The sequence below is a fragment of the Gymnogyps californianus genome, chromosome 8 (genome assembly GCF_018139145.2).
Source record: "Gymnogyps californianus isolate 813 chromosome 8, ASM1813914v2, whole genome shotgun sequence".
In the NCBI taxonomy this organism is placed as follows: Eukaryota; Metazoa; Chordata; class Aves; order Accipitriformes; family Cathartidae; genus Gymnogyps; species Gymnogyps californianus.
In genome coordinates, this window is record NC_059478.1 from 14793322 (window position 1) to 14815727 (window position 22406).

Here is a 22406-nt window from a genome sequence, read left to right on the forward strand (position 1 = left end):
CGGCCCGGTCGCGCGCAGGGGGCGGGGCCCGGGTTGGCGGCGGCGGCGGGCGGTGCTGGACTCCGGGCTGTTGGTCACACGGAGCGGGGCGCGCGCTGCCCGAGCTGGCGCGGCCGACTGCAAAACGAAACCAAAGCAAAACCCCGAATGTGAATGCTCATCCGTCCCGTGCCAGCTGCTCGCCCGCGTTCTGCTCGCGATGCCCGGTGCTCCCGGAGTAGCTGCTGCGGCAGCCCTCCGTACGGGGCTGGGGCGGCGGCCTGGCCCCCCCGCGGCCGGACCCACGCTGCGGCGTAACGCGCCGCTCTGGGAAGCTGCGCGACGGCCAGAGCTGCCGGAGCCGGGCGGGGGGGGGGGGGGGGGAGCTCCCTGCCCGCGGCAGGACCCCGAACTACAAACCGGGGCCTGCCGGGAGGAAGCGGAGGGACGCCCCACAGGAAGCGGGGTAGGGCGGCGCCGCCGTAGCGCTGCGGCGGTCCCGCTCGGGCCGCCCCTGAGTCACCGGAGCGGCCTGCGCGGGCGGGCCGAGCCGCGGGGTGTCAGGCCGGCACCTCCTCTCCTCGCCTCTCCTCTGCCCTGCCGGGCCCTGCCCCGCTGTGCGGGCTGCTGCCCCGCTCGCTGCTGCTGGTGACGCCTCGGAAGCACAGCCCAGCGGCTGGTAGCGCCTCACCGCCGGGGAAGCAAGCGGCGATACTGGCGCCCTCCTGAACGTGAGCGAAACCGTGCGGGAGGGGGCGACCGGGCTGGGCCGTGTGCGGGGGGACGGCGTGCTCTGCCCGGGAGGGGCAGCTGTTCGCTTCTACTGCGTAGCTGTATGTAATTATTATGAAATGCTATTATGAAGTGCTGCCCACGAAGAGAGGGGAACCCGTTCAAGAAGTCTTCTTCTTGGAATGAGGGTTAAAATACTGTATTTTGACATAGGGTTTTTATTTTCGTCAATTTTGTTCTGAAGATGTGTTCTCTACGGGGGGTATTGTAAGAATTTTTTTAACATGTCAATCTTGATTGCAATTTCGTAACTTAATTGGCAAAACTGATTGGCACTTTCTTACTGGAAAGTGTCATGGTGCTAATTTTAAAGATTTTGTGTAGACGTTTATTTTAAATAAAAAGTATATTATCCTTACTTATCATTACAGCCTATTGTATGCAATTGAGTAAACGCAAGGATGCATGGCAAGCCAGGAAGTCTCATTACCACAGTAAACAACATTTATATTTTCATCTTAAGTATGCTTTTAAATTTTAACTAATTAATCGTTACAGTAGTATTGGTAACTATTGTTGCGACTAGGTTGCAATTGGGGAAAGAGAATCTAAGGTGCACCTTTTTAAAAGCACGTATGACCAGGATATGGTGGACCTCAGAAATGCTGAGTAGCTACTGCTGCCAGTCATTTTTAGAAGCCAGGCATGATTGTTTACACCTATAAAATGAAGCAACTAAAACAAGTGATTAGCTTCTGAAAATAGTTTCAATGACCTCTCCAGCCTTACAAAATAAGTCAGTGGTAAAACTGGAACTCAAATTTGGGAAGACCTGTATGTGTGGACATATTCAGACTGGTATACACACAAATTGGCAATTCTGTACTTGTAAGAAGTAAGTTTATATAACCTAAACAGATTACTCTTTCACATAGGTTCAATTATTAAATGAAAGTTCTTGCTCTCTAAACTTTTATAGTACCATTCCTAAATCAAAAATAAAACCCCCCTTTCTTTGTTCAACTAGTTTTAAAGAACAAAAATCCCTCCAACAACCTAGGAGCCTTAACAGACACAGGTTTCTTAAGTTGCTGTCCTGCATCTTGTGCATCCTTCCTGTTTGTGCTTACACTCATATTTGCTTTCCCTTCTGCCAAGCTGCCAAACCAGGTGGGAAGAACAAAATTCTGTGTCTTAAACCTCTAACACAACTGGTAAGCTTAGTGGAAGGAGAGTGTGAAGCGGATGAGTCAGAAAAGAAAATAATTTTATAGGGACTACTTGCCTGACTGTGGTAGCCAAATACATATTTTAGTGTGCCTGGTGAACAAAGCAACAGACTGTGAGGTTCTGGAGACCTACTTGCATCTCTATAGTTGACCCTAAGGATGGAACGCATAGACATTGCATTGGTACAAAGCAACAATTTTACAAGCAGAGAAATATGCTGTGCTTTTCTTTCTAACCAACTGGTGTAATAACTTCTTTCTGGAGTGTTCATTGAAAGGCAGAGACAATTATTCAACTGAGCAATAGGAAAAGGGATTGGATAATTGCCAAGAATGTGTACATCAATCAGTAATTGAAAGGAATGTTTACTTGTAAAAGAGTCCTGGGTAGCATGTGGGATAACTGTTGATCTTCAGTTATAGAGTCCCTTTAATTTCCAACAGATTCAAAGATCACAAACAACTGTCCTGTAAAAACAAGGAGGGAAAAACAATCCTACTTGACAACAATGAGGTAAGTTGAGAGGTTTTTTAGACTAAAATCATTTACGTTCATATTTTCAAGCATGGTGTATGCACTTTGGAAGAATTGATCAAAACTTCTGTGAAAAAAACACACAGATACTCTCTCAAAAATTGTAATTGATGGGGCTGTCCTGCATCACTTAATTTGATCAGAATTCCCTGCTGAAAGCCTAGAAATTACTAACGGAGTAACATGAGTAATATGTGTAGATGAGTAACTGTTTAGTAGTAAGCTCAGAATATTCATCTTGTATTCAGTTTATACTAATCTTGCAAGTAAAGGAGGAAGAACAGATGTGGATGACAAACTGAGGGGCAAACTATGGAATGCAGTGGCTGCTGGATCCTGCTGAGTTTACAATTTATAAACATCTGGAGAACTGGGAGTGCTACCTAAGAGGCGTGAATGTGAGAGCTACCTTTTAGGAGCTGCTTTTTAAGAGCTCCTGTTTAGTTCCAAAATCAGGAGGATCCAGAAACCCCTGCCTTACACTAAGGCGGCTCCCCCAGTTAGCTGATACATAGCACCTAGCATCTGACATTTCTGGTTTCCGCTGAGTTCTGGATTTAGCAGACCAGCTGTTACTGATGTTGTTGCATTCCTACATTACTCGATTTCGCATGTGTCTTTTGCTCCACCTGTGTTATAGCCTCAGTTAGTATGATCAGAATCATATTTTCCACATTAATAACCATTGTCGAGCAGATATACGAACTGTTGACAAAATGTCCAGCAAATCACTGATAAAGATTGTTCCTTCTGTGTATGGTGCCTGAGCAATGGAAAAAGAAAGAGCATTTTACTTCCTCCTTTCTACCAGAGCTCTTGAGGAGGCACCTTCTCTCCATTTTGTTTCCCAGCTAAGGCAGAGCTCCTGCAATGCTGAAAATACTGAATCTGTACAAATTTGCCTTCTAATTTCAGCTGGATGGGTTTGGTGAGGTATGTAAATGTTCAATCAAAAATGCAGTACTGAGAAAATAAGACACGATGAACAATCTAGAGTTAAAGAATTACTCTAAATTCATTTTCACAAAACAATGAAATTCAAAGATAAGCAAAAAAAGTGAAAAGCAAGTAAACATAGAAACTGACTACCAGAAGTCTGATAGTTCAAAGTAATTGGTCCAAGTCCTAAAATCCTCCTTACTTGTTTACTTAAAACACAAGTCTACTTAATATTGTGGGAGTTTTGCTCAAGTAAGGGAGATAACTATACATGGGATTAATGACTTTTCCTTTCCTGTTACTTGTTTTAAAGGTATTTTCACTTCTGTAAGCTTCCAGGAAGAGTTATGGGAATCCGCCTACTACGCTTCACTTCTGTGGTGATCATTGTCTTACTTCTTGTGGCAGGTGCTTTAACAGCTTTGCTTCCCAATATCAAAGATGACAAAATGCCCAATTTGAGAAGGGAACCAAAAACCCAGAGTCAGTCTGGCTTGGATTCATTTACTCTTATTATGCAGACATATAATAGAACTGACTTACTGCTAAAGCTTTTAAATCATTATCAAGCCATCCCCCACCTACATAAAGTAATTGTTGTGTGGAACAACATTGGTGAGAAGATACCAGAGGAAATGTGGAATTCCCTGGGGCCTCATCCTGTCCCTGTTGTCTTTAAAGTTCAAACTGTAAATCGCATGAGGAACAGACTCCAGAATTTCCCTGAGCTGGAAACAAAAGGTAATCAGCAGTTCATATTGCTACTACTACTATTATTTTCACACTTAAAATCTGAATGCTAAAAGAGAGATGGTTTGAGTCATACTATGTAATAAATCCATGGATCTGTTGGGCCACTTAATAGAATGTGGGTAATATAGAAGAAACCTATGTTATGATATCAGATGCACACCACCACCACCAGCAGACTGTCAATGAAGAGGAAGGAAAAAAAGAGGGATGTCAAATGCATTTCATGGGCTTTTGCAACTGTGTCGTTCTCCATTTCCTTTGTCAGGCAAACATAGGTAGTTCACCCTCTCTTCCCTTTATAGTGTAAACTGAAATTCATAGTGCATGTACTTGTTGAGTCTCTGCATTAATCTGGACTTAAGTCATCTGGTAAAGACATGATTTAATCCATTAATTTTAAGACTAAGTTCTGAAGCATGTTCTGCTCTTCAGAGGAACTTCCGTCCCTAGCTGGCTGGCTTTCTATCTCAAATTATGCATCCTTTTAAAAAGGATGTTTTATTATGTTTTACAAAAACATAATAAAATAGTTGCTACTTTCTTAGCAGAATTCAGAGTGTGAGTTAGCAAGACACCATTAGGGTTCTGAGGGTTTTACTTAAAAAAAAAAAATTGGAATGACTATTTTCCCCAGTCTTTTGGCTATTCATCTAAATATTCTTCCTAAGCTCTTTACAGGAGAAGCACAACAATAAGTCCTGTTTGTTTCAAGTGGAAAAAAAACCCATATGTTGCATTACAGACCTGACCTTACTCATGATTAGTAAAGGTAATTCTATTTACTGCCCCCTTCCTAACACACCTTGCTACTCAAAACCCATGACTTCTAGGAAGACACTAAAAACTTCAACTTTCCAAGTGTTTTATTTACTGTAATAGGATTTATGCTGACTGTAAACTTAAAAAGCTTTAAAGCATCTGGAGTTCTGATCTAAGAATATCTTTCCTTTTCCACTTCCTGATAGTCTTTTGCCTAAAATTTAAGGGAAAGATTCTTCCTTCTGTAGTTAATCATATTGAATGTTGCCTGTGCAATTTATTAAGCTTGCTCACTTAGAACTTGCAAATAGTGAGGAGATGGGTAAAATTTTATACTAAGAATCCCTTATAAATCTCATACACTAAAGAACGGTATCTAACTCTTAATCTTGTGTAAAAATACAACTAAAATAAGTAGAATTTTAAGTTGCTTTGCCAAACACTCCAAGTTTTCCAACGCACATCTGTCCAGCTGTACTACAGGTGATCAAAGGTTGCTGAGTTTTGTTACAGCCTGGCAAATAATCTAAAACTTAGGTTTGCTTCCAGTTACCACAAAGCTGCAACCTTGCTTTAGCTTTGAAATCTAAATATGTTTTCTCAATCTACTTTCAAGGAGTTACAATGCAGTTCTGCAGTTCAGCTTAATGGTCATAGAAGTTTCACAGCTAACTTGGCAAATACTGTGCTGCATACTGTGCTCATGTATTTAATCTTTTGATAAAAGTTTTTCTTTTTTTTTTTTCCCTCCCTTCAGCTGTTTTAATGATGGATGATGATACACTGGTCAGTGCTCATGACCTTGCTTTTGCCTTTTCTGTTTGGCAGGTAATGTTTTGCACCTTGACAGGCACTATTTGTGAGTTACAATTGAGATTAATGGTTTTAATTAGAGTAACACTATATCAATGTTTTACCATTGATTTTCTAGCTATAAAGTTAGATTTTAGAAGGATTGAAGCATTGAACAGTAGAAATTGGAAAAATATTCTTCTATAGTAGCTATACCTGTAATCTATAACTTTCAAATTTTTAACTGTTCTTGTACAAGAACACTGAAGTTGCTGACTGCTGAATTTATTTAAATTGATAGTAGGCTGCAAAACAAAAGTGTGTGGGTTTTTTCTCTCTAAGAGAAATTGTAAAGTTATTTTGAGTGCCAAATATACAGCTGTAAATTGTGGATAGATGTTTCTTGGCACTACATGATGTGGGTGGAATGAGGCATATTGTGTCAGTTTTGCAAAACTGTATTTAATTGCAACATTTATGCAGATTGAAAGACCATATGCCAACAATTTCATTCTTTTCTGGCAATAATCTTGTGCTCCTCTCATTTAAAAAAAAAAATAAATCTCTCTTATGAAAATACTTAACATGCATTTCACAGTGTGGGCTTCATTTTGATTTTTTAAATTTCTTTTTTCTTTCAGCAATTTCCAGAGCATATAGTGGGATTTGTTCCTAGAAAGCACATTTCTACTCCTTCAGGTGTATACAGTTATGGCAGCTTTGAATTGCAGAACCCTGGATTTGGAAATGGAGATCAGTATTCTATGGTTCTTATTGGTGCAGCATTTTTTCATAGTGGATATTTAGAAGACTTTCAAAGACAGCCAGAAGCTGTTTACGCCTTAATAGATGAAACTCAAAATTGTGATGATATTGCCATGAATTTTCTGGTAGCCAAGCATACTGGAAAGCCTTCAGGAGTGTTTGTGAAGCCTGTTGATATAAGAAATTTAGAAAAAGACACTAACAGTGGTTATTCTGGAATGTGGCACCGAGCAGAGCATTTGTTACAGAGATCTTACTGTGTAAATAAACTGGTTAATATTTATGATGGCATGCCTTTAAAATATTCTAATATCATGATTTCTCAGTTTGGTTTTCCTAATTATGCCAATCACAAAAACAAAATGTAAGCCAGTGAATTTAAGGGGTTAGATGTTAAACAATACTCAGTGAATTGTACTGAGTTCAAGGAGAGAAGAAGGTGTAATTACTGCATCTTGGCCATCCTTATTTGTAGCCTCTGAATTTTTTCCATATGGCGCTTTATGTATTTTTTTCCTTTCTTACTAATTCTCCAAGGTAAGTTTTGAGAAAACTTAAAGAATATATACTAATGTTTAGCTGTGATAAAATCATCCTCTTTCCTTAAAACCTAAAAAGCTACTACAGTTAATTAGGCCAGTTCTTCAGAAACATGCAGACAAAAATGCACTCCTACCCTTCAGTGCATATGTTTTGATTTTTTTTTTTTTAATATATGTATCTAGTCAAATGAGGTCTAGGCATATTTTTGATAGTTATATGTTGAGATGCTTCCTTGCCTTCCCCCTCCTCTCCTCACCTCCTCCTACCCGGTTCCCAGTGAAACTACAGAAGGGCTACAGTAAACTGTTGGCCAGGCTTCTAGACTCCTGTACAAAACCCCTTTGAAGTTTGTATATAAGCTATTCTGTATTCTGAGATATCTGATATCTGAAGCTGCTATGAAAGCAAGCCAGAAAAGAGTACCTCACATTAATCTCAGATAGTCCTAAAACCATTGCCTACAATATCTACTACTGCTGAGATAGTGGAAAATGATCTCTGATGGGGCTTTTTTTCCTATTATTACTTTGCCTAGAGTTGCTGAAACACTGCAAGCAGCTGAAAGGTAAAATCTAGCAGCTGGAAATGTACGAAACATGAATACATGAAATATGAAACTCATACAAGCAGCCAGAAGAAATGGATGGGATATTACTTACTAATACTCTCTTTAGTACTTAGTTTTATTTTGATATTTGCATGTACGTTGCTACAAAAATGTGCCCTAGAAAATCCTCACTTTTTTAAAATGTCTTATTTACAATTCCTAATAAGAGCAAGCTGTTCTACATTTATTACAGAGTGTACATTTTGTAATATTACAGGTCTACTGTTTTTTTAACTACTCTTTCAAATGAGTATTTACTTTTTGGTTCCTTTCATCTCTGGTTTTGGTGGCTATGACAACAGAGTTAAAATGTGCAATGAATAGGTAAAGCATTATTAAAAAAAGAAGTATTTTAAGGTACAGTGATATTTGACAGGGCTGTACTATTATCAGTCTCTGAATTCCCTGGCTTCATCTATAGCAAGAAACAGAGCTATTATTAATAGCTTTTGTTAGATTGGGACTTTGTAGTTCTGGAAAAGTTGTGTTAACATAGACAGGACAAACCTTTTCCATTGCAGTGACAGAACTTTTTTGTGGTATGGAGGAAAGAATAAAAGACAGTGATTTGCCTGGTTCACAAGAGAGGAATCAAATCTGGCATCTGAAGTAGATTTAGTTTCATCTGCCGTCAGCTTTTAATTGATTTTTAGTATCAGTTCAAAGGTACCTATGGGCAATCAATAACAGCTAATACCTAGTACACAAATAGCATCTGCACAAATGGTGTATAATTTTATCATTTTTTGTAATAGGTTAGCTGAACAAAAAGTGGTTGAAAAATGTGACAAGTTCATTACAGCAGGGCTGATTCTGGGTGTGAGTCTTTGGGTTTCTTTGGGGGAACGGAGGATTCTTTTGCCTTGTTCTATCAGTGTTAAAGGATTTGTTTTCTGTTCAGTGAAGTCTTCCTAGTACTTTTTTAAGATTTAATGGGCAAAATCTTAACATGGCAATGTAAAGTCTGCTTAATTTTGTTGTAATAGTAAAAAGTAGATTTTAATTATTGTGCTGTAGTGATAAGTAGTATACAAACAGGTCTATGATCTTTCCAGAAATGCAACTTTCCTAGTGGTAGTTTACTGCCTTTCATTTACTTACTGGTCTTCCGTAATTTCTGTTCTGTACAGTATCAACTAGAATTGTGAAGACTTACAGATGTTGTTTACCTTACTTTTAAAATGTGAAATGAACTGTCAACCCAGCCAAATCTTAGTATTGGGTTCTTTGTTGGGGGGAAGGAGTTGTTTTGGGCTGGGGTTTTTTTCTGTTCTTCTGTATCAGTGAAAGAATTAATAGAACAAGCTTTTATTATACTGGTAAATTTAATTTGTACCATTGTCAAATAAAATACATAAAACAGATCTGTGATGTATTTATTTTCAGATTATTGACCAAGTTTTTCAGTGTTGGATGTCTAAAGTAAGCTCACAGTTTGCATACAGATGAGCAGCACGAAGATTTCATTTTTTAAAAAACATGTACTTGTTGGCACATAGATTCACTTGATTTAGGTAAGGCCCACTCATGAGGAAAAAAAAGCCATCAAAAAACACAACCATAAGCAGTTAGTCTTAGATAGCAAAGAAAATTCAAAGATAAGACTTCAGCTCTAGCCATAATCTGTTGTGCTTAGGAACCAAAAGGCATTTGTTTGTTTATTTTTTAAAGGCTGGTAACTTTTTATCCCTTGATGGTTATAAAAGTGCCTTAAGATTCTTTAATGAAATATATTCCTGAGAATTTATATTTTTAACAAAATAATACGCATGTGACGATTTCTTCTAAGAGATTATCTAGATGTCATTTGGAAATACTTTGGAGTCTAAACAGATTCATCACCACCTCTGAATGTTCTGTAGAAATTAATGTTTATGCAACACCAGATTTTAAAAATGGTATTTAAAAAATCCTTGTTGAAAAAATCAGGGTATAGTCTTAAAATCATGCAACAGGACTACAAGAAAATTGCTCTTTACCTACAGTTAAAAAAATGCCAGAAGATGTCACTGTAGCTTTGATACTTGATATCATCAAATGTTAAAAATAGTAATTGGAATTTCTTATAAAAACAAAATTGTATGAGGTGAAAACATTCTTAAAGCTAGCATTTTACAAGGTGAAATTCGTTAATTATACTAAAAGCTATGAGACACAATCCTGGAACTGAAAAAATGTGGAGGTTATTTTGTACATATTTTTACAGGGAAGAAGAGAAAGATTAAGTATTTTCTATGCTTACAAAGGCTCTAGCTAATTGCCACAAATGAGAATTTGTATGCAACCAAAACAATACTTGTAATTTTGCAAAAGGTATATAAGCAGTATACAAACAACGTTTGACAGTGGGGCTTCAGTTTCTAGTCACGTTTGCCTCCTAGATTTACCAGCCAAGCTAGATGGATTTACAAATAATAGGCTTTAACACAAACTATGTATCTAGGGATTCTAGATACTGGATAGCTAGCCTGTTAGACTGCTCCATCTTTGCTTCTGTTGCCCAAGATAGCTTTGTTAAAGCTAATTTGAATATGCTCATGCAAACTCCCCTCAAGTAGAGTGCAGCACAGACTTAGAAATGTATGTTACATTGAACCGTAGTGAAAGTTTGAGGTAAAAATGGTGTTAAAGAACTACGGTTCTGGAGAAAATACATTGGTATCTCTCTTCTTACACAGGATATGTTACCCCTTAGAGAATTGCTTGTAAATAAAAAATGAAATATTTGATTTAATTGAGGGTTAAATACAAGTGAGAGTCATATAGAACAATATAGGAAAAGCTGAACACATTGATTTCCATAAAAAGCAAATACCCTCCAACAACCTTTATTTAATTTGCTGTTACAGAAAACTATGGTCTCAGTCTTGGAAGCATCTTGTATGGAATAGTACTTACTACTGAGGTTTCTTACTTAAGTTCATACGACCGGGCCCAAAGAAAGTCATATTTAGGAATACTAGTTCTGGAGCTATGAAAAAAAGGAAAAAAGAGCAATGTAAAAACACAGGTACAAATCATTAGAACCCATACCAAAAATGAATAAGCAACTACAAAACAATTGCACAAGAGAAGTATTTTCTGTAGTACTTCAGCATATTTGTTAGGCTTCAAAGATTATCCAGTGCTTATGACACTAGGTTAAAAATTGAAGAGTCAAAAGTGTTTGACACTCGTGTTTAGCCTCATCTGCAGACACACTAGAATTAATTATATGAACTGGTAGTTACAGTAGATTACTTACATTGTTAGGAAAACACGGTGATAATAATGTGGACCTCAGGGCTGTATATTGCTTTGTATTACAATGTGTTTTTAAGGTGTTTCAGGGGTGGGGTCTTTTGTCTTGGGGAAGAATAGCATCCTTTTTTTTTTTTCCCTCCTCAAGGTACCTCTCCTTTGCAACATTTTGCTTGTTTAGTTGTAAAAATGAGATGGACTGTCTGCTCTGTTTGGCACTCACTAATTCTGTCTAAAGGGGAGGGCGGTAGAAGAAAGGCATTTTGTAACGCTCTTAATGCTTCTATTTCTTTGGCAGTAAGTTAATTGCAGACTACACGCTAATTCAGCTTTTGCAAATGAACCACCAGAAAGTCAATCCTTCACTTTTTTAAAACATCAAGCTACAAGTAATTTTGTGTAGTTTTACAACAGCCTTAGAAGCATACGTGAAACTCCTCATCGCTGGATGACTTTTCGGTAAGAGCCCATAGCTCGAACCAGTGCGTTAAGAGAGTTTCATGCGACAGGGGTGCGCGTCGTGCCTTTCTGTTCGCAGGCGGCTCCCCCTCGGTTCTCCCCAGCAGACGACGCTGCCCCGCAGGTACAACTCCTCGTCTGAGGGAGGGCGGGCCCAGCAGGTGACAGAAACCCCGGCGGGCGGGAAAGGAGGCGCCTGCGTGTGGCCATTGGGCGGGAGGCGCGGCAGCCGGGACTCAGCCGAGGAGAGCACCGCTCGAGGGGTGCGCCCAGCAGCAGCTCTCGCTTCACCAGGTACCGCTCGCTCATTGGCTGGAGACGTACGAAGGCAGCTTCTGATTGGTGAGTCGGTTTGTCTATCAGGCTAAATGGTGGTGCAGACCCGGCTGGGCCGGGCCTCGCGCATGTAAGTGTCCCAGGTGGAGGGGTGGGGGGAGAGAGCGACAACGAACTCTGCCGGCGCAGTGCACCGCTTCCCTTCTCCCCTCAGGCGGCCTCCCACCCCGCCTGCGCGGCTCGCTCACCTCCATCCTGAGCTGGACCTGCCCTGCTGAGATACTAGCTCCAGCTCAGGTCTGCTTCCCGCCGCTTCAGGCCCTGCGAGCTGTACCTCGAGACCCCCTCTGTCTCCGCGGGGCGTTTTGCCACGGGCCGCCCGCGGCCGGGGCGAGAGGAGAAAAAAGCGCAGCGGGGCGCGGACACGGCCGTGCTCCACCGGGAGGCGGGCGTGAGAGCAAGGCTAAGGCGGAGGGTGGAGCTGTGCCGCGTGCAAAGCCGCTGCCTGGCGGATCAGGGGTGCTGGCGGGCTGCCTGCCCGGTGGTTAGGCGCTGTGAGGCGGAAGGCGGGGCTGCCGGACCGGGAGGGGCCGGGGAGGGGGCCCGGTTACTCGCACGGCTCGGCCCGCGGCCGGGCGAAACAAAGGCTCGGTAACGCGGTTGCTGGAGCGCCGCTGGTCGCCTGGTAACCGCCCGCTGCCTCTTTATCCGGGGGCGTTTCCTGGCTGGGGGCGGGGTGGAGCTGAAGTCCCTGCGGGTTCCCGCCTGCTCGCTCGGCGGCTCGCCGTGTCCCGGAGCTAGTTCTCGTCTCCGCTGCTGTTCCTATGCGGGCTGCAGCAGCGGCGCTCCCAGCAGCGTGGCCTCTGGCGGGCGGCCCCTCCGGGCAACGGGTCGCTTCCCAGCGAGTGCGCCCCGGCCCCGCCGGGGCTGCCCGGGAGCGCCATGAGTTCGGAGTCGCCCCGCGCCTCGCTGCTCCGCGCCTTGTTTAAGATGGAGCCGGCGGCAGCCGCCTCCGAAGTGCTGGGGGGAGCCTCGGAGTTCGTGAAAGGTGAGAACGGGCCCGGGAGCCCTCCCCGTCCCCTGGCCGCGGGGGTCCCGCTCGCCGGAGCCTCCCTCAAAAAGGAAACCCGCTGGCTTCTTTCCCGTCCTCCCCACCTCCCTCCCGCGGCTTCGTGGGCTTTGCTGCGTGCCTGGCTCGGCTTCGGCCCCCTTTGCCTTGCGGTTTTCGCGAGCTGCCTGCCCCTCGGCTGCTGCGGTGCACGCCTAAGGGGTTCCTTCCTCCTCTTTTTTCCGGTAAGAAGCGGGGCCGGCACCTGTTGCTATGTGTTGCTGTGTTCTGGGTCAGAAATCTCCCCCGCCCTTCTGAAGTCGCTCCCGAGGGGTGCCCGGCCGGTCAGAGCGGGGCGGAGGGGTCCTCGTGGGCAGGGCCCGCGGGCGGAGCGGGTGCTCGCGCTCCCGCCACCGCTCACGCAGGAAAAAAAAGATCAGCGGTGCCTCTTCCGCTCCCGGGCCGCGGCGGGGCAGGACGGGGCCGCAGGGTGCGGCGCCCACCGGCGGGGTGACAGGCGTGCCGTGGGGAAGTGGCGATCTGCTTTGTCCGTCCGACGCTGTTGCCCTAATCTGTCTTTCAGATCGGTTGTACTTTGCTACTTTACGAAATAAACCGAAAAGTACCGTAAATACTCACTACTTCTGTACCGATGAGGAACTGGTCTATGAAAAGTAAGTGTTGTGATCTGTTGTGTTTTGCATGCTCACAGTGATCACCTGAGATTCTTTCCAACACACTTTAATACCATATAGAATATTTTTGCCCCGTTTAGCTACTTGCACAAAGCATAAGTATAAAGTTAGTCTGAATATATTCATACATCAGCTGAAACTAGTTTAACAAGATTGCTATTTAAAAAAAAAAACAAAACCAGCTACAAGGCCAGTTAAATGGCTTAAATTGTGGTTGAGCTAGGGGAAGGATATCTGAGCTTTCTAAGATTTGTTTATAAGGTGGAGAAGATGTCTTAAGACCAATTAATTCTTATTAAATGGAAGGCTTAAATAGAAGTTTGCTGTTTGGTATGAATAGATGAAACAATAGTTTGGTTTATATGTATTTTACCGTAGAGAGAGTATGAAGTGATCACCTTTTATACAGAATCATAAGAATGCAAAGCTTAAATGTGCTTTTGAAGAACATCTGCAATTTTTTTTTTATACGTGTGCGGAAGGTTTTGAGATAGCACTTCCTGTTGGCCTGTGTAGCTTTAGAACAGCAGAAAAAGTATTTTCTGTGAAGTAAAAGCTTCATCTGTTTGGCAGACACTGACAGCACATAGAAGGTCAAAAGTAAAATTGATTATAGTTGTGAATACTATTAAAGGACATAAAATACACTAAACAAAGTAATCACTCTATGCTGTCATTAAAAAGTAGTTGCTCTACACTGTTCCCAGATCAACTGATCCATGTGTGATGATACATCTAGCCACTTGACAAGGGGTTTGCTGCAGCACAAGTGCAACAAAAAACGTGGTCTTATTTTAGATATAACTTTCTTTCCATACAAGTTGAAGAACTCGTAAGCGTCAGCCGTTCTTCCTTCACTTCTCCAGTGACTTCAGTACTGCTTCTGTGAAGGTGTAAACCAATCTTCCTTGGTTTCTACCTTACTTTCTATGCACAGCTTACAGTTTTAGGGTTTCTTTTCTACACATGTTTTTGCATCTTCATTATCTTAAGCTGTCTGTCTTCTACTGGAGTTCCCAATGATTTGTTCCCAAAGTTGACTTTTGTAATTAACTGCTTGGGTTGGGAGTAGGTTCTGTAATGATCATTAACTAATTTAGATTGGAAGGGACCTCAGGAGTACCCTAAGGCAAGGTTGACCTAATACTAAAAGCAGAATTCAACTGGAGAAGGTCCTGAGCAATTTGTATTATATGAATATGTTCCACTTTCTTTAATGAAAGAAAAATTTGATCTTGTATCTCTTCTAAGACTTCTGTGTTATGCTTGACCTGAGCTATTTTGTTTCTAGTTCTTAATAGCCTTCTAGGAAGGCTGAAGGAATCTTATGTGGGATTTGATCTTGGGGGTGGGAAGGGGGAGCAGTTCTGTACTGTTAGTTACAGATGATTGTACTAACCAAGGACTGTAACTGGGGTATTTTGTGTGAGAACAGTAGTGTATTTAAAAAAATAAAAGTACTGAGAAATTTGGGGGGTGGGGGGAAGTAATTTTCTTTAGCATGTGTAAAGGAAATACAGTAAGTATACTCCTTAACCCAATTACCTGTTAACCACGTACCAGGGTGTAGCTTGATACCAGATATAAATACAAGATAATGGAAGGGAGCAAACTTTCCTCTATCTTCTGGGGCACAGCTAAAGATTGGACCTGTAACTCATGGTGTATTTTCTGAATTGATAGTTCCTAATCTATTTGGCCCTTTTTAAAGGTATCATTCTATATCTGATACCGTAATAGTACTCTCCCTTTTGTGCTCTCAAATTAAAATGCTAAAACATAACATGAGGTAGAAATTAAGTGACAACTACCAAGTGGTATGAGTGAATTTTGTGTAATAACCTAACTCTTTTACATAACAGTGCTAAACTTTCCCCTGATATTTGTATTGCAGCACCCATCACTATCAGTGTATGCAATATTTGGTAGTAAAATCACACCTGATTTTATTTTTATTTTTTTCCCCTCTCTTTTTCCTCTCATCGCCAAGGAAGTTTATATTTTCTCAGGGAAGTAAAAGCAGGTGTCAGTAGGGTTACCATTTTATATTTTTTCCCTATATCTTTCTGAAATTGGAAAGCTAGAGGCAAAATGAGGAATAGAATGCAAGTCTCTTGGTTCTTGGGGAAATACTGATTTTACTATAGCTTGCCTTTTCCTTGTGCTCATCAGTAAGCTTGATATCAGTCTGCTATGTTTCACAGACTGCACAGCAAAGTGAGGGACCTGACATCAGGGGTTGTCTGTAAGTAGTAGTTGAGTGTAACTTTAATACACCAGGTCAGATCTTCTGCTCATTTTCTCAAAAACGCAGTCGTCTTTCTGAGAAAGTGATTAGAAATATTTGTTACATCATAGCAAAATAAACATTTTTAAGTGAGTTTTGAAGTGTTATAGCTCAGAACAGTGGTTTCCAGAGTCTTCATTCAAAATGGCCTGCCTGTGCTGTTTGCTGATCAGAATTTCATGGCCACTTCTGCTTTTTAATGAAATGAGTTGTTCAGGTTGTTACAAGGAGGAGGATAGGAGATGTCTACTCAGGCACAAAATCCTCAGCACCTGTGAGGTACATAAGTAATTTTGTTAATACAACTGTTTATTCATTTAATTTTGTTTAGATGCATCATTCTAGTGACAAGACAAAGATAATTCATTGTGTGTGGAAGTAAACTGCTTTTCTTTGGGCTGTTATTCTGTTAACTTTAGTGATAACTCTTAAGTATGAAGTGTTACAGAAATCTATTTAGCTGACTTCACTGAGGTGTCAGTTTGCTTTCACTGAAGCAATATATGATCTGAAAACGTCATGAATATGTAGATTTGGGGTTGTCTGATTACAGAGAGCATGTTATTGGATCACATAGTACTTAAAATCTCACTGCCTTGCTTCCCTTTTTTTCCTCACTCTTGAAGAGACATAAGGAAGTAGTAGTGTACATTAATAGTATACCCCATTTATTAAACAAAACAGCTGCAGTGCTAGATCTAATGGTTTTGGAAGTTTTGGTCTGATAATGCTGACTTGCTCTTGCAGCTTGTCACGTGATTTATCACTAAATTGTACACAAAGTGTGGTTATGTAATCTTGAGTACTTTAGCCTTCAGTTTTCACTTGAAGTTGTCAACTGTTCTAATGAATTCATAACACTGTCTTATTTAAACATTCATACTTTTAAAAATAATAAAGATAGGCTTAAATGCTTTTAAGAACATCTGAAATCCTAGCTGACTAGGAACTCGCTACTAGAACTGTCACTATTTTAGTTAAATGTGCTGCAATTTAACCTTGAACCTATTATGCTAGGGAAATGGTATGTAAATTCCTCAGTTGAGGGAACAAGAAACCTGAATGAATTTATCCAATTCTGAATTCTCTTTTTTGATTGTTCTGTTTCTGTAAGATTTTGTCAGCCTCTTTCTGAAACTCTCTGAGGTCCCTCCTGAGAAAGTCTGCGCTACTGCTTATAAAGGAATACAATCTTTCAGGGTAATGTAGTGCAGGTAACTATTACTTCAGGAAAATGGAGTTAATGAGAAATAATCCGGCTTGATGAAGACTGTCATTTGGCAAATAGACAAGCCTTGCCCTGGCAAGACCTCGATTAATGAGTTACACTAGTAAGAAGCTTTTTATTCTCTAAGAATAGCGTCTTTCATGTTTCACCTTTCAGTAAACAGATCTGGGTTGAGAATATTACACTTGACTGGTTAACTTGGCTTTCACATTTTTATCAAAGCAACTTTTTATGTCCTTTTCATTGAGTAGTTTTCTCAAACAAAATTAAAATTTAGATAATGAGAAATAGGAATCTTACTGATAAATTATAATGGCAGCTTTTGTAAATCATAATGTTTTTATTCAGTCATTTGTTCTGACTTTGGATCTCTTCTATAAACTGCTTTTGCAGATCTAGTCTCTGACATCTTGTGAGCAGCTGTAATAGTAATTAATATGATATTCTCTGTATATCCTATGTTTTACACTAAAACTTTCTTTCAGGCCATAGTGTATTACTTGTCCATTTCACAGCAGTCTAAATGTTAGCTACTTCTTTGAGTTCAAGCAGCAGTAGAATAAGACTCTCAAATGTTTAGCTACAACAATATTAAATGAGTACTGTTTGGACTTTGACTTGTCAGACTTGTTTCCTTCAGTGCATGTGTATATGCAAAGAAGCAGTTTCTCTTTCCTGTGAGAAGAGTAGGGGTTAACTTGTTTATTTTTACTTTGGCTAAATGCTTCTTTTCTGTGGCTATCCAGTAACTACACTTGCATAGGAAACCTGAACTTCTCCATCATTCTGTGGCTTATATCATTTGAAAGGAAAACTTACTTCGCCTTGTTAGAACAAACAGAGCTGTTGCTTCACACAGAACAGGGATTTCCTTGTTCACATCAGTAGCTTTTGAAGAGTTGAACTTGACTATCGAATGACCAAGATAACTTAGTAAGATAAAGTCCACAAAAAAAAAATTAGGAAATTTCCCAACTTGTAACTTCTATCAATGTGAATGTAAATACAGAGCAGAAAAACTTCATCTACTAATACCAGCTTTTGTATGTCTAATTCTTACAGATGGGTATTAAGAATAGTCCTCTAGCTTTATTTTGTTTTTCATCTTAAATGAGAGATTTAAATTCACTGCAAACAAGAAAATCAGAAGATCTAAGAGCTGGGAGTATCAGTTTTTCCTTCAGACACGAACTACTGACATAATTTTATATTTGAAACTTGTAAAGTGCTATCCCTTAACACCTGTGGTGTTCTCTCCAGTCCAACAGTTTCATAAATTTTATACCCACACATTGCAAATACTTGCAAATTACTTTTTTCCATAGAGAGTAGGTTTTTAACATGACCTGAAGATTCTTCTATAGGGCAACTTTTTATGGGCGAACCTCTTCACTGACACTTTGTTCTTGACGTCAAGGAGCATTGTACCAAAAATGCATATATCTGGAATAGTTAATTATCTATAATTTGGATCTGTGAGTTCTTGTTGGATTTTGAAGAATCAGAATCTTGAGGAGGATTTGGAACATTCAAGGGGAAATGGAGTGAGTACCTGGTGTTTTGCATAATCCAGAGCCTCTGCATTATTCCTAGCTTCAGGTGCAAGCAGTGAGGTGATATATCGTTTCTAGGGTTGTATTTGCTGTTTCATCCTTCGTGTATTCAGAAGTGTGCAATCCCTAAGTAGTATTAAGTGTTACGGATTGTGTCTCAGCCCAGATAAGAAAGCTCCTAGCAATTCACGTGTTACTGGAATTGGTGGGGCTAGAGCAGGGAGACAGTGCCGTTGAGCATCCCGCCTTTTTCCATGCGCTTCAGAAGTAGGGAGGAGAAACACACTCTAGGAAACAGGAGTTGGAGAAAGAAGACTGAATAGGTAAGATTTCTTGACCAGCAGCTAGGTTGTAATGAATGTGTGGACTGATCCTCTTGGCTTTCATCCAGAAACTTTGTTGCATCTAAAATATGTTCAGCTTACAATTTGAAGCATTTATTTGTAGTAGCCAGTTGGCCACTTCTGCAGTAGCTGATTCTTGTACTGCTTGATGGCTAGATTCAGAGCACGTGCAGTGACCTGAATGTTCCAGTAATCCAGCCTAGGAAAGGAAGAGAGAAAAGCAAGTGGAAAATGTTTTTCTTATTCTAATTCAGTCTCATTGCTTAATTTTAATAGAAAGCTGGATCTTTGTAAAATGCTGAAAAATTAGTGTAGTTTTGCAGTTAGGAAGCTGTATTTCTGCTAGGTCCTGAAGTTCTTGTGGTTAACCTTTTAGTTTGAGTAATTGCAAGCTTGGGGTGCTCCTGTTTTGGCAGAAAAATGATTTTATATGGTTGCTAGTCTCCAAGAAGGCAAGTTTCCTACCTAAAGGAGTAGTTGTACTCCAATTCTGGGGTACATATTCCAGAAAATGATTGCAATTGTTAAACTGTGCGTCTGTTTTCAAGTTACTAAACGAATAATTGAGTAAGCTGCCATGCAAGTAACATCATCTCCTCTGAGCATTATTCCATTGTTAGAACTGACTTGGTGGATCTGTCCTATTTCCCCCCCCCCCCCCCCCCCCCCCCGCCCCAATATGGTGATTAGGCTTTGGACCATATCCAAACTATTGGAAATGCCTACAGCCTGGTAAGAATGCATGCATACCCTTGTGTTCAGTGTAGCAGTAACACTGAACTTAGACTGGTCTGTCATGAAGAAGAGAATCCTGAAATAGCTTTTCAGATAGGAATCTCCTATCCTTTCATCTGTACCTCTGTTGCTGTATCACAAAATTGTAAGTGAATGGCAGTATAAAACTACTGTTCTGGTGTATTCATCTGTGGGGAAAAGTATAAGTAGTGCAATTTATCTTTGAAAGATAACTTGATACCTTGGCTGTAAATAGATTGACTGTGATGTTAATATGGAGGTTATCAATTCATTTCAAAGTCTGCCAGACTATAGCATTCCTTCATTGACCGTAACCGGGCTCCATCCAATAGTTCAAGATGAAGGCTGTTTATCATTCTTCTGCTGTACTAGGGTCAGTGGTATTCAAATGCTTAGTAAAAAGTGCATTCAGAAGAGGTGCCCAAGGTTTGAGCTGACTTCACGTGGCATTCCATGGAACTACAGTCAGAAACAATTTGAGTTGCTGTCCTAAAGAGTGGTGGACTACATTTCTTTCACCATTAGATTCCCTGGAAGAATGTACAGTAACTGCTTGCATGACAGAGTAGACCAACGAGCTCTTTATGGGCTGGCCTTCTAGGTGAATGACCATGCCTATGGTACAATACAGCAAATACCTCAGATCTTATGCCATAAGAACTGATAGGAAGGAGTGGTTCTAGGAGTCTATTCTAAGGAGAATACAGATACAAGAAATCTATGCTACTGCTTCCAGGTAGCATTATGGTAGTATTTTTGAAGTAGAGTATTTAAATATTCATCTAGTATATTCTGGGGTTTTGCTACTTCTTAGTGTGAGAAGCATAAGGATAGCAAGTTTCCATGGGATGTGGGGGAAGAATAATTTAAGCTATCATCTAAGTACCTGATTAAAACAAAATATAATTAAATGTAGATTAATACCATACTTGCCTTCTGTTCCTCATGTCTGGTTCCCACCTCCATTGTAAATGACTGTCTCTCTTAACTGGCTTAAGCTTCAGAGGCATCCTGATTTCTTATTGTGTATAAATGCTTATTAAAACATCTAGATACAAAGAAAGTCTTATTACCTGTAAAAGAGGTGGAAGTAAAATAATATGGGGTAGATTGTTATCAGTGACTATCACATAATAAGATTTGACTTTTTTTAATGTTTTTTATCTTCAACTTTTGCCAGGTAAAATTCTTTATTCAGATGATGACTTGATGTGTCATTTCTTCACCATTCCCTGTAGCCTCCATTTCCCATCTTCCACTTACATTTAACTCTATGTCAAAATTCTGTTCTTAAGAAGAAAGTCCTCTGGGTGAGTCAGGATCAAGTGTCTCTAATTCAAGTACAAAAATGGCCTGTTACACTGAAAGTAATGAGGGTGCATAAGATTAAACCCTTCTGTTTAAACATGTCAGAAACTGTATTTAGTTCTAAGGATATAAATTTAAGAAGGGTTTTGTAGATCAGAGTTCATTGACTTCAGTACAGAGCCTTGTATTATCTTTCAGAGAACTCTTTGATTTGGAGGTTTGTAAAGCACTTGTTTCACTTAGCCCCATTGAAAAAAGGGCGTTCAAGCTTATTCTAATTTAGAGGTATTAAGTGGAGAAAGGTTATTTGTTGCATGTATAATTTTAACTTTCTCCCTCACATATCTACCACAACATTTTATCAATGAAGCCAAGGGTTGGTTTATACTGCCTGCGTGGTGATATGTAAATAACTTGGGAATTGCCAGTGTTTGGTGTATGGGTAATAATGCTGGTGCAACAGCGACCAAAAGTGCCTTTCCTTTATGATTGTGTTTGCTTTCTGAGAAATATCTTGCTTCTGCAGCATAAACAGTGATAGTACCAGGGTCTTAAACACTGATACGTTGCCCCTGCCTGCCCCATGTTAAGAGAAACACAGCATACTTAATGGTAATAAGTGATGGAGAAATAGTCAGTCTAAGATTGACATCTTCAGCTTGGCAGCTGAGAGAATCTGAATAGCTTTATTTTGTAGAAATACAATTACTTCATGGATAGACTCTATAAATGTATTTTATCCTTATCCCTACCAAAATAGTAAGTAATTTGTCTGTTGTGGATAAATTAATTGGTAAATTCATTTTAATGTGCTTTTCCTACACTTCCGTTTGAGTTTAATCACATGGAAAAGTAGAAGTGGATATGTGACTTTGTATTGATGTACTTCTAGCAAATGAATAGTAGTAAAAACTTACTATCCTAAAGCACGGCTGCAGTTCTTCAGTGCTTTAGATGAACTGTGTATTCAGTCATATCTTTGAGCTGATCAAAGCTACTTTGCTCTCGCTGGTTTAAAAAAAGTATTCTGTATTCTAGTAACTATCATATTCCACACTTTTTCACAATACTTTTAAAAGTATTTTTCACAAAATAATCTTAAAATCCTAAATTCTACTCTTCCATCGTATAGTTAAGTGAAAGAATACTCTAAAGTTAACGGAACAAGACAGGGTTGGTTTCTTGATTTAGAGCAGGTATTAGTGCAGCAGAATGGGAAGAGATGTTAGTAAGCCTTCTATATAGCTTTTCTAGAAGCTACATTCACTCTAGTGTTGTTAGAGCTCCAGTTTTAACTTCTTATTTGTTGTAACTCATACTTGTCCTTCTTAGAACAATTTTTTTTATTTCATGTCTATTAAAAACTGTATGGAGGGTTTTGTTTTAAAAATAACTGTTGACCATATCTGGCAGACTTATCTAAGAAAAGATGAGGAATTCTAAAGTTAAACCCTGCTTTACTGCTACTACAATTTTCCCTTGAGTTAGCTAACTTCTGTGCAACCTACAAATAAAGTCCTAATGGTTGGACAGCTTAGTCTTTGACCCAGCTAAAGAGCTTCTGTAATTAAGCATTATG

The 22406-nt window shown here is 40.2% G+C and overlaps 2 protein-coding genes across 4 annotated transcripts in view; both read left to right on the forward strand.

The window, feature by feature from the left end:
• The first annotated feature begins 645 nt into the window (after positions 1-645).
• On the forward strand, positions 646-8991 carry EXTL2 (exostosin like glycosyltransferase 2). Of its 3 annotated transcripts, XM_050900669.1 has the most exons (5): positions 646-710; positions 2385-2454; positions 3728-4155; positions 5684-5754; positions 6360-8991. In XM_050900669.1, exons 2-5 carry the CDS (start codon positions 2450-2452, stop codon positions 6849-6851), a joined length of 996 nt encoding a protein of 331 aa, XP_050756626.1. In that variant the 5' UTR covers positions 646-710; positions 2385-2449; the 3' UTR covers positions 6852-8991. The 3 variants fall into 3 exon arrangements, with proteins under 3 accessions (XP_050756626.1, XP_050756625.1, XP_050756627.1); XM_050900668.1 differs by lacking the exons at positions 646-710; positions 2385-2454 and adding an exon at positions 3353-3408; XM_050900670.1 differs by lacking the exons at positions 646-710; positions 2385-2454; positions 6360-8991 and adding exons at positions 3353-3408; positions 4836-4936 and having other exon boundaries at positions 5684-5713.
• A 3590-nt stretch (positions 8992-12581) lies between these two features.
• Positions 12582-22406, forward strand: part of CDC14A (cell division cycle 14A) — a 64836-nt gene continuing 55011 nt past the window's right edge. Inside the window, 2 exon segments of the mRNA XM_050900655.1 lie at positions 12582-12656; positions 13240-13330. Of these exon segments, the coding sequence (XP_050756612.1) occupies positions 12599-12656; positions 13240-13330 (149 nt within the window). The 5' untranslated portion in view covers positions 12582-12598.